Raw genomic sequence first — 15,700 nt, 5'->3', positions numbered from 1 at the left:
ATCGGATTCCTCGTGGTTGACTTACACCGAAAAGTGTCTTCATACATTATTCTATGTGCTTCAATTTTTCAACATGGCGCCAGTGGCCATCTTGGATTTGGCCATCTGGCAAAGAAAATCCCAGGATCTTTAGGAGGGACCTGGGTGCTATTTTAACAAAAGGTCTATATAAGTCAAATCACTCATCAAAACATCTTAGTCAGAGAATGGTCATGGCTTTGAAGTTATAGCATCGGTTATCAGATACTTTAATTTCCTTCTCACAACGTCATCGAATTCACCATTGATTAGTCACTTTAACAGTTTATGATGTTCTATATGGTATCATTGTAATCCTTGATCATGAAAACGTTGGGATAGACATCTTCTTTTCAGTGTTAGCATGTGTGGTTCAGGAGATATGATGCAAACTACATAATTTGCTTATGGGAGAATTAAAATGGCCGCCACAAGGCATTTTTGCGATGGCTCAATTTCTGAAAATGTACAGGGGCCCAAACTATAAGCGTACCAAGTTTCATGCTTTAGAAAAAGGGAACATCATTTTCACATATCATCTGGACTAATACACAGAAATCAGGGTTTTGTCATTTATATGGGGGTAGGTTTGTTTACAGAGTGATAACTATCCTTAAGCTACCAAATCGGCAGGGTTATCATACCAAAATATAAACTAGAGACATGTAGGAAGACAAAAATAACAAAATCGTGCGGTCACCTCAGGTGGTACCGATTTTTGCCTTGGCCCATGGACTAATACATGTTATCTCCCTATACAGGAATATATGACATATAAAAAGGGATAAAAATGGATGATTGACAGCTGTGGCAGCCAGTCTCAAGCAGTCATTGGCTGGACAGGCTGTTCATATTATAGATCTATCGTCATAGACAAGACACACGGCTTCATGTTATCTAACGCTCCCTGGAGGTCGGGTGGCTCATGGTTTGGCTGTGCTGGCTACCAGACATCAATGGACCGCAATAAAAAATAACATTGTTTTGAGAAAGGTGCGCGAGGAATTAACGTTGGTTGGGGACTGAAGTAAGTTCAGAAAATATGTGTTTTATGAGTTACTCCAGCTACGTTATAGGTACACAATGGTTTTAATATGCAGGCTAGCATTAGCATTAGCTGCTTGCGCTAGTCGGCTGTTTTTCATATTACTATAACTTAACAACCGATAACGATAGCTGCAGAATAACACAATAATAGACATATTTTCAGAACTGACCAGGTTGTCCAACTGACAGGAAATGTGTTGTATAACGTTAACTCCCGTCCCGGGTATAAGATGAGGCCTAGTACACATTAAACCACCAGCCATTTGCTCATCGCTACCGGGTTAGCATCACATACAAACAGGTTTTATTTTTTGTAGGCTATTAAAGCAACAAACGTTTTTATATGCATCTCGGGGAAATGCTTTGACTGTGGGGATGTTCGTTCTTCACAAGCTCCTCTCTTAGTAACGATTTACCATTGGCATAAATAAGATATAGCTCAGTTAGTGGGATATACAGAGTCAGAGAATAGACCAGGCAGCCTGGCTCATGCACTGGACAAATTAGGTTTGGCTGCCCTACCCACACTGTACCGGGGGGGTACAACAACGTAGCCTCACGGTTAGATTTGTTAAACCAACATTTGCTCCAAAAGGAATTAAATCATAAAGTTAATCAAAATGCCACGGAAACATTAGGCTATAATCAACAGCATTTCCTCCAGTGAGAGGCAGAGAGCAGCCCTGGCTCCTCTTCCAGGCTGAGATGCTCCTCTTCCGGGCTGCTCTCAGAGCACGGGCTGAGAGCAGCCCGGAGGTCTGACTTGTCTGGCTGATACAACTCAATCTCCGAAAAATCTGATTTTCGTACAGGCGTCATTTTGATAAACTGATCTCATAGTGGGAATCTTCCTGGTTACTTTTGGCGAGACAAAAAATATTACAACTTAAAGTGTCATATTTACAGAGCTAGACTGTATATAAATACACAACACACTGTGCGCATTCTAGAAACAGCAGCTCTATAAGAAAGTTCAGAGGGGCGGGGAGCTCTCAGAGGTTCTAAATCAACGGAGCTACTGCGCAGACTCTGGTTCTCTTGATCTGACTTGATTTTGGCTTCAATAGACAATACAGGCAGGAGATGGAGATCCTCTCTCCATTTTTATGTATCTCAATGTATGGAACAGAGTCGATAATGATCAACAACCATTTACTAAGCAATCAATCAATAATTTTACTGTCACAGTCCGCACCTCCGACCAAAATTATTTTTTCATCACTTCTGTTTGACGAAGTAATAACTGGTGCTACGTTCGGCCAGACTACGTTACGGCTGCGGTTTGTCAACAATATGGCGCCATCCGGGGTTATCGAATAAGGTCTATACTGATTGCTGTGTGGTCTCGCCTGCTTATTGGTGCGTGGGTGTGTGTGTGTTTTCACTAAATGTTATTGCATCAGTTATGTCACAATGCTTCCTTGTGTGTGTCTGTGTGCCCCGTTATGATATCACTGATGACATCATCTCTGTGTGTGTGTGTGTGTGTGTGTGTGTGTGTGTGTGTGCCCCCGTATGACCTCACTGATCAGTCTTGTCACAATGCCTCATTGTGTGTGTGTGTGTGTGTGTGTGTGTGACATCACTGATCAGTCTTGTCACAATGTCTCATTGTGTGTGTGTGTGTGTGTGTGTGTGTGTGTGTGTGTGTGTGTGTGTGTGTGTGTGTGTGTGTGCGTGCGTGCGCAAACTTATGACATCACTTTTGACATCACTCCACTGGTGAGTTTATAAATCTCACAAAGTGAGTTCAGTTCTCCTGGAGGCTGCTCACTGTAAAGGAGTTTAAATCTATAGAATGGTTTGAAAGAGTGCATAATTCATTGAATTAAGAGTGATTTGGCTAAATCGTCACTGAACAGAGATTTAAATTGTTTGATGTGTTGTTAGTGTACAAATATATTTAAAATGTAAATAAAGCTGAGTTCCTTCCCTGTTTGTCCCACAGTGCTTCACTCCCTGAAGTATCTCGACACTGCATCCTCTGGAGTGACAAACAGCCCAGAGTTTGTGGAGGTTTGGTTTGTTGATGGAGTTCAGGTGCTTCACTGTGACAGTAACACCAAGAGAGCAGAACCCAAACAGGACTGGATGATCAACGCAACAGCAGATGATCCACAGTACTGGAAGAGAGAAACTGAGAGGTGTCTGAGGAACCAGCAGATCTACAAAAACACCATTGAGATCTATAAGCGGGGCTTTAAGCAAACTGGAGGTTTGTTTATGTTTCACTTTATTCTGCTGAAATGTTTTTCATCCTGCTTTGTTGTAAAGTAGCAGAGAGATGTAGCTTCACTGACACACACACACACACGCACGCACGCACACACACACACACACACACACACACGTGCGCACGCGGTGGCACACGGGCGCGTGCACACACACATACACACATCTTTAGCTGTCCATCGTGTTCGATGATGACGCTTGCTCCGAGGGGGGGGGGGGGGTGTCGCTGGTGCCACTTCTCGTGGGCGTTGAGTCCACACACACACACACACACACACACACACACACACACGCACACACACAGATGAGACTAAAATACTTAAAACGTCTGCTTAACTCCCTATTAACCAACAGAATTTACATTTATGTATCTCTCTCTCCGTCTGTCTCTCTCTGTCTCTCTGTCTCTACCCCCGCCCTCTCTCTCTCTCTCTCTCTCTCTCTCTCTCAGGTGTCCACACCTACCAGAGGATGTATGGTTGTGAATGGGATGATGAGACAGGAGAAGTTAAAGGGTTGGATCAGTTTGGCTATGATGGAGAAGACTTGCTGGTGTTGAACATGACAACATGGACATGGATCGCTTCTAAACCAGAGGCTGTCATCACCACAGAGAGCTGGAATAAGAACACAGCTGATTTAGCAGCGGAGAAGGAGTATTATTCACAGACCTGCATTGATCGTCTGAAGAAGTATGTGTCCTATGGGAAGAGCACTCTGCAGAGAACAGGTAGAGTCACATGACCTGATGTAGTTTCATCAACACAACAATGTTCATCTGTCTCGTTTCTAATGTACAGAAACATGACAGTGAATATGAACCAACACACACACACACACACACACACACACACACACACACACACACACACACACACACACACACACAGAAAACAGTTGTACAATATACAACTGTCATGTTTTTCCCTGTTTACACAGATCTTTTTGTCTCCCTTTCCCCCCTGTTTCTGTCTTCACATCTCTCCCTCTCCCTCCCTCTCTCTCTCCCTCTCTCTCCCTCTCTCTCCCTCTCTCTCTCCCTCTCTCTCTCACCACTCTCCCCCCCCTCTCTCGCCCTTCTCTCACCCTCTCCCCCTCTCTCTCCCCCTCTCTCTCCCTCTCTCTCCCCCTCCCTCTCCCTTTCTCTCTCACCCCTCTCTCTCCCTCTCTCCCTCTCTCTCACCTCTCTCTCTCTCTCTCCCTCTCTCTCTCACCCCCTCCCTCTCTCCCCTCCCTCTCCCTCTCTCTCTCCAGTTCTTCCCTCGGTGTCTCTCCTCCAGAAGTGTTCCTCCTCTCCAGTCACCTGCCACGCTACAGGTTTCTACCCTGACAGAGGCATGTTGTTCTGGAGGAGAGATGGAGAGAAGCTTCAGGACCTCATGGACCAGGGAGAGATCCTCCCCAACCATGATGGAACCTTCCAGACGAGCGTTCAGCTGAACGTTTCATCAGTCAAACCTGAAGACTGGGGGAAGTACGAGTGTGTGTTTCAGCTCTCTGGTGTCAAGGAGGACATCGTCACCAAACTGGACCCAGCAGTGATCAAGACCAACAAGCCAGGTAAGACTGGGATCAGAGCTGATGGAGGAGGAGAAACACTTTTAGTTGACTTCTTACACCTGACTTGCAGAGCATGAAGGAATTAATTTATTCAACAATTTCATCAAATCACAGCTCTGCACAGAAAAAGTCAGAGGCACGGTGGTGCAGTGGTAGCGCTGTCGTGTCGCCTCACAGCAAGAAGGTTCTCCGTTCGAATCCCGCCTGGAACATTGTGGGTGCTGAGGGTGTGTCCCCATCCCCATGTCCTCAGTGCCTACCGCCCAGGTGGGCTCGTCAAAAGGGTCTGTCTGTGTGGAGTTTGCATGTTCTCCCTGTGCTCCCTGAGGGTTCATCAAGATAGGAACCCGTTGCTAAAAAAAGACAACAGTGAGCGCTGTTCCAGCCTCTTCAATATGAACGCCCCCTGTACGGGGGGCTGCGTGAGATGAGTGCACTTCAGATGTTCCTAGCTCACGCAAGCAACGACCAATCTTAACTTGCAGCATATCAAAATGACAGGGAGAAACTCAGCTAAAATAATCTATCAAGCATTGCCACCCAAACAAAACACAATTCAACCCCCAAGAGATTATATTGCCATGTAACAAAAACACAAAATCAGAGTATGTCCACTTTAGTGCTTCTGCTAATTTCACCACTTCAAGCAACCCACACAATCAAGTAGTCATTTGAAAGCAGAGACTCCGCTGATTTCAGATATGTCTGCCTCATCTCTGTGCAAAGAAAACTCAGCGAACTAGCAGCCAAAACGTAGCAAATATAAACTTATCAAAATCATAAAGTATGTCTTACCTTAGCTGTTTTGTGGTCAAAAGTTATATTCCAGCTCGAAAACACGCTGTATACTTCCATGACTCTGCGTGAGTTTGAAATTAATCACGAAGGGCCTGGATGTTTACATAAAGAGGAAGGGTTTCTAGAGTGTGCCATCTTGCTACAATATGCTCTCTTTGGGGTTACTTCCTTCCGCTTGCTTCTGGATCGTCATTGGTGTTTCTGAGGTGAATTTGGGTGCCACTCCTCGATTCTCCTGACTCTGACTAGTCGATAGAGGTGTCGATCATCAAATTCGACCAATGCGTTGCCGAGTTATACACGTGCGTAACGCGTCAGTCACACCTGCGTCCAACTTCGAGATTACGCACGTTACGCAGAGCGCAGAGCGACGAAGAGACTAGATGCGTTCCTTTACTGTTTTTACTTGTGGTAAAACATCTGTAAAACTGCTCAGGTTCACTTTTTTACCATCTTTTTTTGCACAGTTACTCATCAGATATTACTTTACTAATCCGTAGATGAATTGGGCTACTATCCCATGATTCAAAGGTGGTTTTCACTCAAAATAATGTGTTTTTTTAGGCGGAGATAAAAATAATAATTTTCTGCTGTGTTCCAGATGAATATACTCTGACACAGTAACACATATCTTGATTCTGACACTTATGTAGTGATCTCATGGGTGTTGGCTTTCTTTTGAGGCCAATATTATTCATACAGCCCTTGTAGTTGTGAAGATATACTCTATTTATTTTGGGTAAGTCATTTCGGATAGGAGGCAGAAGAAATAGGCCTCGTGATGAAGAGGTTGTGTTCACACCGAGATATTTATTTTTCTCTCTGTCGCTCGATTCAACCCTTTGGCATCGCTCTGTCGCTCTGTTTAAATCGCTCGTCAACAGGCACAATAATTGACGGACATCGGGGGACTATAACGTGACGCAATGTCATGATATTTGTCCACTACGAGCCACCGTAGTTGTTTACAAGCCTATCAGAGTGCTCCTAACGCAAGCTCTATACCGGTAGTACAGTCTTCACTTCATGTCAGCCTGTCAATCAGCTGTCAATCCGGTTTGTTGTCAGCGTTGAACAGCGAGCGATTGAGGCCAGCGTAATTTTGCTCGAGTTGGGATATTTAATCTCGGGCGACGAGCATATTTTCTCCCTATCACTCTGTCTCTGTCGCTCGGACGCCCAGCCATTTTTCTCCCGGGCGAATATACGCTCAATCGCTCGTTTGCATTGACTTTGTATGTAAACAGATGCCAGCGAAAAACTTTAATAGGTCGGTGTGAACGCAGCTTTATTCTCAAACCTGGGCAGCAGACAACGAACGTTTTAGTCAAAGACCTTCCTCAACGCTGAGGAAGGTCTTTGACTGAAACGTTCATTGTCTGCTGCCCAGGTTTGAGGAACTAATTAAACCCTATGAAAGACATATTTACTATATTTAATTATCTGAGCGTTAGAAGGTAGAATTTGATTTTTTTTATCAATTATATAAAGGAATGTTTTTCCCCACCTTTAAACAGTTCCTCTTCCTTCACCTGAACTGCCTGCAACAACACCACCACCACCAACAACACCACCACCACCACCAACAACTACAACACCACCACCAACTACCACAACACCACCACCACCAACAACACCACCAACACCACCACCACCAGCTACAACAGCCAGAGCTGAATCCTCCTCTCCAAATGAGACAAGACAATTCCACACATATTGTAAAAATGTTGTGATGTTTTTCACAATGTAAAATGTTTTATACATGAATTAAACTAAATTGTCATAATGTTTAGAGTCAGGGTCGGGGCAACTTGCGTTAGGGTTAGCCCTGGCTGTCATTGCTATCTTCCAACCCGTGCACGGTGCACCTGCTAATTTGAGGTTGTGCGCTCATGCAAGATAGCCTAGATAGGAACCAGGTTTGCGTCCTCACCTGCACATGTGGGTGTGCCGGTCTGAAAAGGAGGTGTGGCCAGTGAACATTCTGGCATTGTGCCATGTTATGGTGGACTGGAAACAATGTGTCAAGACCAGGGCCCCGTTCCAATACCCATACTTCCATACTATTTAGTAGGCAAAAAAAGATTTAGTATGTCCCAATACATAGTATGTCAGATGCAGTATGCCAAGAGTACCAGGATGTTGTACTACATCAGCTCCTATTTCGGAGTATGCATCGATGCATGCTGCTTCAGCCAAACTTCCCCACAATCCTTTGCGCAGCAGGAAGTTATGTCTTCTTCTTCTTCTTCTAATGTTTTATGGCGGTTGGCAAACAACTTTTTGTGCATTACCGCCACCTACTGGAGTTACGTCGCACTGACTGAGCTGCGTGTTCATGAATGAGATAATTAACTTTAAGAAAGCCTTGAAATATGTTAAAACCAAACAAGCATGGTGTGTACCAAAACATGCATATCTTGATTCCTGTTTAGATCTCTGACTTAATGTTTTTGCTTTATTTATTTTATTTTGTTTATTTGATTGTCTGTTCCAATTTTGTAAATGTTTAGTCTGAATTTTTTGTATAATGTACTGTTTGTTACTGCCAGACTTTGTTTATTGAATAAAAAAAAAAAAAAACTCAAATGTGGCGCTGCGGACGTCGGCGGAAGTGAGCAAGAGGTCGGAGTTCAGGAAGCTCACGTGACGACAGATGTAGTGTGTCCCAATAGTATGCATTTTGCATGCATGCTGCACACTACAATCCATACTTTGTGAGGGCAGCGGCAGTACATACTACAAGAAAGAAGTACAAGTATGGGTATTGGAACGGGGCCCAGCTCAGACCCTGGTCTTGACACAGCCAAGGTCGCACACTATTATCTTCCAGGACGCACTGCTGCTGAAATCCAGACACACACACACACACACACACACACACACACACACACACACACACACACACACACACACACACATCTAGCATGATCCTCTCATTTATAATACTATGTTATCTTTTTGATCCTGCGTACCCCCCCTCTCTCTCTCTCTCTCTCTCTCTCTCTCTCTCTGTCTCTCTCTCTTTCTCTCTCTGTGTCTCTCTCTGTCTTTCTCCCTCCCTCTCTCTCCCCTCTTCCCCACTCTCCCTCTATCTCTCTCGCCCAGGTGACTTCCTGGTCGTGGCTGTGTGTGTGACGGTTGTTTTGGTGCTGCTGACTGTCAGTCTGCTGCTGCTCTACAGATGGAAGAAAAAGAGAGAAAGTGATGGTGAGTTACCTTCCTACCCTGTCTCTCCTTCAGTTGCTACTTCAACACTACTACAATTCAAATAGACACACACACACACACACACACACACACACACACACACACACACATATAAAAAGCTTTGTAATGTCTGTTCCACAGGTTCAACCACCAGGGGAAACTCAGACTCCATAAACCTGCAGGTGAATTACTTTAACTCTTTCTATCTCTGTTTATTCTCATAGTTTCCACCCTTGACAGTATAATATAATATGGACATCATGTCACCTCCCAAAAAGTAAGACAAAAGATCTCCATTGCCCTCTGGTGGCTGGTATGGGTCATACATCCCGGGACGGGACCTGAGCCAAATTAGTCAATCAAAGTACATGTCAAATATATTTTCAACAAACATGGTTTCTGTCATTTTAGGTAGTTCTTATCATGTTGATGTATGTTCAAGTCCTCATTCTTCTAATAAGTTTGTTTTTAATTAGTTAATTGATTATATAAAAAGGGCTGATTGACAGCTGTGACAGCCACTCTCAAATCGTTAGACGGCGACTCTGCCCGACTTTACTGCAGAAACTCTGGATGCAAAGGCAACCAAACAAGCAAGATGGCAGCTCGCTGAAAGAAGATATTTTGGCTTCATTTTAAGTGGTAGGAAGTGGAGACGTGTTGTCCATATATTATACAGTCAATGGTTTCCACCATAACTTCTACACATATAGGCAGCACTAAGTAATCACGCATATAGGAAGCTGACCCATGATTGCAGGCGCAAATGCTCTGTGCGCCATCTTAGGTTTTAAGATTCAAAATCTCAAGATTCATTTAAATTAATTTGAATAGTGAGTAATCATATTACAAATGAGGAATTTGAATCAGTGCAGTTTTAGCCCCTGCAATGTGATTTGTACTGCATGGTACAAACCTTTAGTTTAGTAGATCTGGCGTATCCTGCAGGGAGTGACAGGATCAGAGCCTAGACGACATACTAAACTCTATATAGATTCATTCTCAATCATCTGTTTATGTAAGTTGACAGATTGAAATGGAACAAATGTAATTTTTACAATGATTATAATTAACAGATAACAATGTTGCAGTGTGTAGTATTAATGCAGGATAGAGGATACATGCAAGATGGAGGACTGTTTCCATGGCTACCGCTGATTAGGGCTATAGGCAATATAATTGATACGGCAATATATCGCGATATTTTATTTCCCGATACTGTATCTACTTGGACGCCAAGTATCGATATTGAATTTTTTTTTATTATTATTATTTTTTTGCAGGCCATGCCATGCCAGGCCTCTGCATCTGGTGATTCCCACCCCTAATCGATACTGTATCGATATTTCCCATATCGATGCATTCAGTAACACAGTTACTTGATTATAGCCAAGAGAACAAGGAGAAAACTGAACTCTATTCTTTCTTTTGAAGGCCATCCTTTGTTTAATGTATTTAATGCCCTGCGCAGTTCGTTTAGCAATAGGCTTTTGATGCCTCGGTGCTCTACTGAGCGATTTAGAAGATATTTTGTTCCTGCTTCTGTAAAATTCTTTAATGAACACTTCTAGCTCTGCATTGTGAGGCTCTCTCTCTCTCTACTGTATTATTGTTATTGTGCTGTATGTTACTGTTTCTTGTATGTATCTGTACTCGCTCTGGTGGCAAACCATGTTTCCCCTCGGGGATTAAGAATAAACACCATACCATACCACAGTAGTTTTGACTAAATTTGTCCACTAACTTATCAGTATAAAGTGATGTACATATTATTAGACTACCTGGGTGGTACACAGTGTGTTGTATCTTTAGCTTTATTATTTAATTTTGAGTAAATTGTCTATATTGCAATTTATTGCAATATGTATTGTATCGCAATGTATCATGATACAATCGTATCGCGACCCATGTATCGTGATATGTATTGTATCGTGAGGTCCTTGCCAATACCCAGCCCTACCGCTGATGTGTTTGCTGTCCTGCCTAGTCACCTTGCTGAACTTGATATTATTTTTTACAGAGTATCACGTATGCGAACTGTCCTCCAGCCTCTAGATCCCAGCCAGACTCCACCTACCAGGGCATGAAAGCAGCCACCATAGATCAAGACCAAACATACTTGACAATCATTCCAGACCCCACCTACCTGAACCTCAATCCAGCCATCATGGATCAGGACCAAACAGACTCATCGCTTGAGCAGGTCCGGTTTTAAAGTATTTGTATTTTCAGACAAAAAGCGAGTAATCCCTGTGAATAAATCACACGGCAATTAAAAACAAACAAATCAGTTTATATTTATGGGACTATTCACACCAAAATCTAAATTTGCTGTGCAGATTTTCTTTTTCTGTTTTGGTGTGAATAGTCCAATATATACATGTATGTTTTTTATTTGAACAGGTAAAGTCCCATTGAGACTGACATCTCATTCACAAGTACGACCTGTTCAGACAGCAGCATACAACAGTTTACAAAAATACAATCATCAGTCCAAACAATCAATAGAATCCAGTAACAAAAGACATGAACATAAAACATAAAAGTGCCAGAGGTGGAGAGATTCAACCTAGTGAGCAAGAGCAAACCAAGGAGGCACTCTGCAGTTTACTCAACAATCATTTAAAACTAGCAAGAGGGATCAAGCTGGACTGCTTCAGAGTCTGCTGTGTGTGTGTGTGTGTGTGTGTGTGTGTGTGTGTGTGTGTGTGTGTGTGTGTGTGTGTGTGTGTGTGTGTGTGTGTGTGTGTGTGTGTGTGTGCGCGCGTGTGTGTGTGTGCGCGTGTATATATATATACACACACACACATACACACACACACACATACATAATAAACTGTATATATATATATTAGTGGAGGGACGACATACTAAGCTCTGTCTATATAGATTCATTCTCAATCATCTGTTTATGCTAGTTGGCAGACTGAAATGGAACAACTGTATGTTTTATAATGATTATAATTAACAGATAACATGCAGACAGTGTTGCAGTGTGTAGTATTAATGCAGGATAGATGTAGGATACATTTCCATGGCTACCGCTGATGTGTTTGCTGTCCTGCCTTGTCACCTTCCTGAACTTGATATTATTTTTTACAGAGTGTCATCTATGAGAACAGTCCTCCAGCCTCTAGATCCCAGACAGACTCCACCTACCAGGGCATGAATCCAGCCACCATAGAGCAAGAGCCAATATACTTCACTCTCCCGTCAGACTCCACCTACCAGAACTTCAATGCAGCCACCATGGATCAGGACCAATAAACAGACTCGTCTCTCAAGCAGCTCTGGTTTTAAGGTATTTTCACACCAAAAGTGAGTAATAACTGTAGTAACTGTTAATGTAATTTTAATCATGGAACAATACTGTTTCAAAAGTACTTTTACCAACATGTTTGAAATGTTCATCTTCCATTATTGGGTGCCAAGTGCCAACAGCTGATTTCCTAAATGTATCAGTTACACCTGGATTGTATTTTAACACCTTTGTACAGTTGTGATATTGAAAGGTGCATACTTTGTAAATTGTGCTTAATTTGGTTGGTGTGTACAGAATAGATGCATGTTGCTTTATTGGAGTTTCCCTCCGCTCTGTACAGTATGACTAGGGAATGTGACTGGGTCCATGTCTAGGAGTGAAGGAATGACCACTTTACAACACACCTGTTCTGGTCTGTGATGAAAAGAGTCTATTTTTTGGCATGAACTCCTATTTAATCTGTACTAACAAAGTGAAGAGAGAGAGAGACAGAGAGAGGGAGACACACACACACACACACACACACACACACACACACACACACACACACACACACACACACACACACACACACACACACAGATAACTCCTTGAGGTACAACACCCTCAAACTGATCACCTGTGCTGTTTTCCTAACAAATGTTGGAGAAGCAGAAGAAGCTTGCGAGTGAAATGTCATCCATTTTGAATTCTTGAGCAGTGAAAATCTGGACAGAGCAAAGAACATTAGTGATGCATCTCCATCATGACTCAAAAACACATCATTGAGGTGGCAAAACCTTCACTCCCTCAAGCTTTGACTTTTGATTATAAAAGATATGTACATATTATTCTCTCTGTGTAAATGTTCCTATTTGATATTATTGATTTTTGTCCAGAGTATCTGTTTCTAAATACCCCATTGCCACAAAAGTACATGTCGTGGTGGTCGCAGTAATTATGGTTGTTGGTTGTTTTCACTAGAGTCTACAGATTCCAACAGTATCAGTCTGATCAGTCTACGAGCAAAACTCACTGAACTAGCAGCCGAAAAACAATACTTACTGTCGCAACAGGTGGCGGTGATAGAGTACTTTGAACATGTGTATTTTATATTTGATGCTTCTTGACTTGCAGTACTTGCCTTTTACATTTACTCTCATAAGTTATCTTACTATGTTTATTGATGCTATGCACTGAACACCAAAATAAATTCCTTGTAGCCTGTGTGTAAATTTACTTGGCAATAAAGACAATTCTGATTCTGATTTTACAGATGGCTGGAAGAGTATTTTTTATAATAATCTATTAGAATAAGTATCCTTTTTATACAGTCTTGTCATCCATGCGTGTGCAGAAAACTACTGTATAGGAACCAACTGCCTTTTTCTTTTCTGTTATTTTTTTTATGACCAGAGAAACATTGGCTTTAATTTTCACCAAAATTGTTTCATTTCCTTGATTGATTGATTGATTGATTGATTGATTGATTGATTTTATTTATGGATATAGCAGAACAAAATCCAAGGGCTAGACATGTAAAAGTGTGAACACTTATTTTCAACATGCTCCCTGGTCTTATAAATCAGGACATATGGTCACACATAACATCAAATAAACAAAATAGAACAATCAACAAAAGTTTATTCAGTAAGATTTTTTCAGGTTTTTAAACCATTCAGATAATTTGCAGAATTAATTTCATTAGGGATCTCTCTCTCTCTCTCTCTCTCTCTCTCTCTCTCTCTCTCTCTCTCTCTCTCTCACACACACACACACACACACACACACACACACACACACACACACACACACACACACAGACACACACACACACACACACACACACATACACACACACACACACACACACACACACACACACACACACACACACACACACACACACACACACAGAGAAGAACACAGCCTCTTACTCCAAACAGCAGACATGACAGCCCATGCATTCAGTCGTGGTGGCTGTGTCTGCAGCACAGTGCTGCCACCTTCTGGTGTTTTTACACTACTGCAGCTTCATTTTCACTACCCCAAAACCACCCAAAGCACATTATACCACGAACCCCCCGCCTAATGAGATCTGGTCCCAAGGAGCCTGAGTACTTAGATATAAATTAGTGTTGCAAAACTGTCTATGCTGCAACAGAGAGGAGAGAGAGACCTCTGATCAAAATAGTCTTTCTCATACATTCTCTCAGCGGCTAATATCTAGCGAGGGAAATAAAAATAATAAAATTGAACTATTCACATTTTTTTCTGGAGAGCTAGAAGGATCCCAGGTGCTGCTGATGCCACCAATTGTATAGGCCCTATAAGGCTTTATGTTATTGCCTATTCACCTTATGTAGCCCCGCCCACTTGTAATGTAATGTAATGTAATGTAATGTAGTTTTATTCAGTCATCATAAATAACAAAATCACAGTATAAACAAAATCAAATCAACCAGAGACTGAACAGGCTCAGGCAGAAGCAAAATGCTTATATTAAACCTGACCTAATTTCTACTCAATTAAGCTTTCCTCCAAAATAAAATAAAAAACAGAAAAGTAAATTTGCAACAGTCAATGTTTACAACACAGAAAATATATATATATATATTTTTTTTTAATTGATCCAGTTGTGTTATGACTTCCTGTTTAAAACACCATCTGTTTTACCTGGTTACTAGGCTACTGTACTGTCACAGGAAGTGTCAACACAATAGGAAGTAACTCGCTGACCCCTGTGTTGGAACATAAGGTGAATATCCCAGGTGCTGCTGATGCCACCAATTGTATAGGCCCTATAAGGCTTTATGTACTACTACTATTCTGTAGCTTTTTTCTCTGCATATTTAATGCACTTTCAGCTCTGTGATGAATGTATAATAAAATGTGATGAGAGAAGACAGTGCATTTTTTCTCCCAAACCTTCAGAAGATGACTTTAGGTTTATAATTATTTGAAGTGGCATGGCTTCACTAGAGTCAGACTCAAGTCACAGATTTATTAGCCAGGGCGGGTTCACACCAGCCTTGTTTAGTCCGGTCTATCAGACCTTTCCCCTTTAGTACGGTCCATAGGGTCGGTGTGAACGCTCCTACTCGAACTCTGGTGCGGACTAAAAACCGCGCTCTGGTTCGCCTGTGAGAGGTGGTCTCGGTCCGCTCTCAAGCGAACTCTGGAGCGGCCCATTTCTGGTGTGAAGCCCACCCGGACTAGTCAGAGGAAGCACGTGGTTTTTTGGGTTGATTTTTTTGGGTTATTTCCTGTTTTGGAAGCTCCCGCTGAAGAAGAAGCTGCTTGCTGGCTGTAGCAGTTAGCTAGCTTATCTCGTCTCGTCACGTGATTTCTATTCGCACATAGGATAAGCAATAACCACGCCCTGTGGCGCCGGGATTGGCCAGGAGCATTGAAGCTTGGAACTAAAGCACCTGGGTTTTTTCATCTTTTAAAATAAAGATGTTTCAAAAACTATTGCTTGTTACATTTTCAGTGCTGTACCTTTTCTCTGGGTAAGAATTGAGCTTGAAATTAACAATATGATACATTATATTATATGAGCTATGAATGTGAACACAACACCGTTTAACTGTG

At 42.2% G+C, this 15,700-nt stretch overlaps 1 protein-coding gene across 1 annotated transcript; it reads left to right on the top strand.

Moving 5' to 3' along the window:
* Window positions 1-1,295: 1,295 nt before the first annotated feature.
* On the top strand, window positions 1,296-12,132 carry LOC310784823 (major histocompatibility complex class I-related gene protein-like; the record flags this gene model as incomplete). The annotated part of the gene is made up of 6 exons (XM_083645863.1): window positions 1,296-1,305; window positions 3,014-3,280; window positions 3,749-4,027; window positions 4,552-4,857; window positions 10,914-11,068; window positions 11,968-12,132. The coding sequence occupies 6 exons, from the start codon at window positions 1,296-1,298 to the stop codon at window positions 12,130-12,132; spliced, it is 1,182 nt and encodes a 393-aa protein (XP_083501989.1).
* Between the last annotated feature and the right edge of the window lie 3,568 nt (window positions 12,133-15,700).

The sequence above is a fragment of the Poromitra crassiceps genome, assembly GCF_964638095.1.
Source record: "Poromitra crassiceps genome assembly, chromosome: 11".
Taxonomy (NCBI): Eukaryota; Metazoa; Chordata; class Actinopteri; order Beryciformes; family Melamphaidae; genus Poromitra; species Poromitra crassiceps.
Note: the sequence above shows the minus strand (reverse complement) of the source record. Positions and strands in the feature narration are given on the sequence as shown.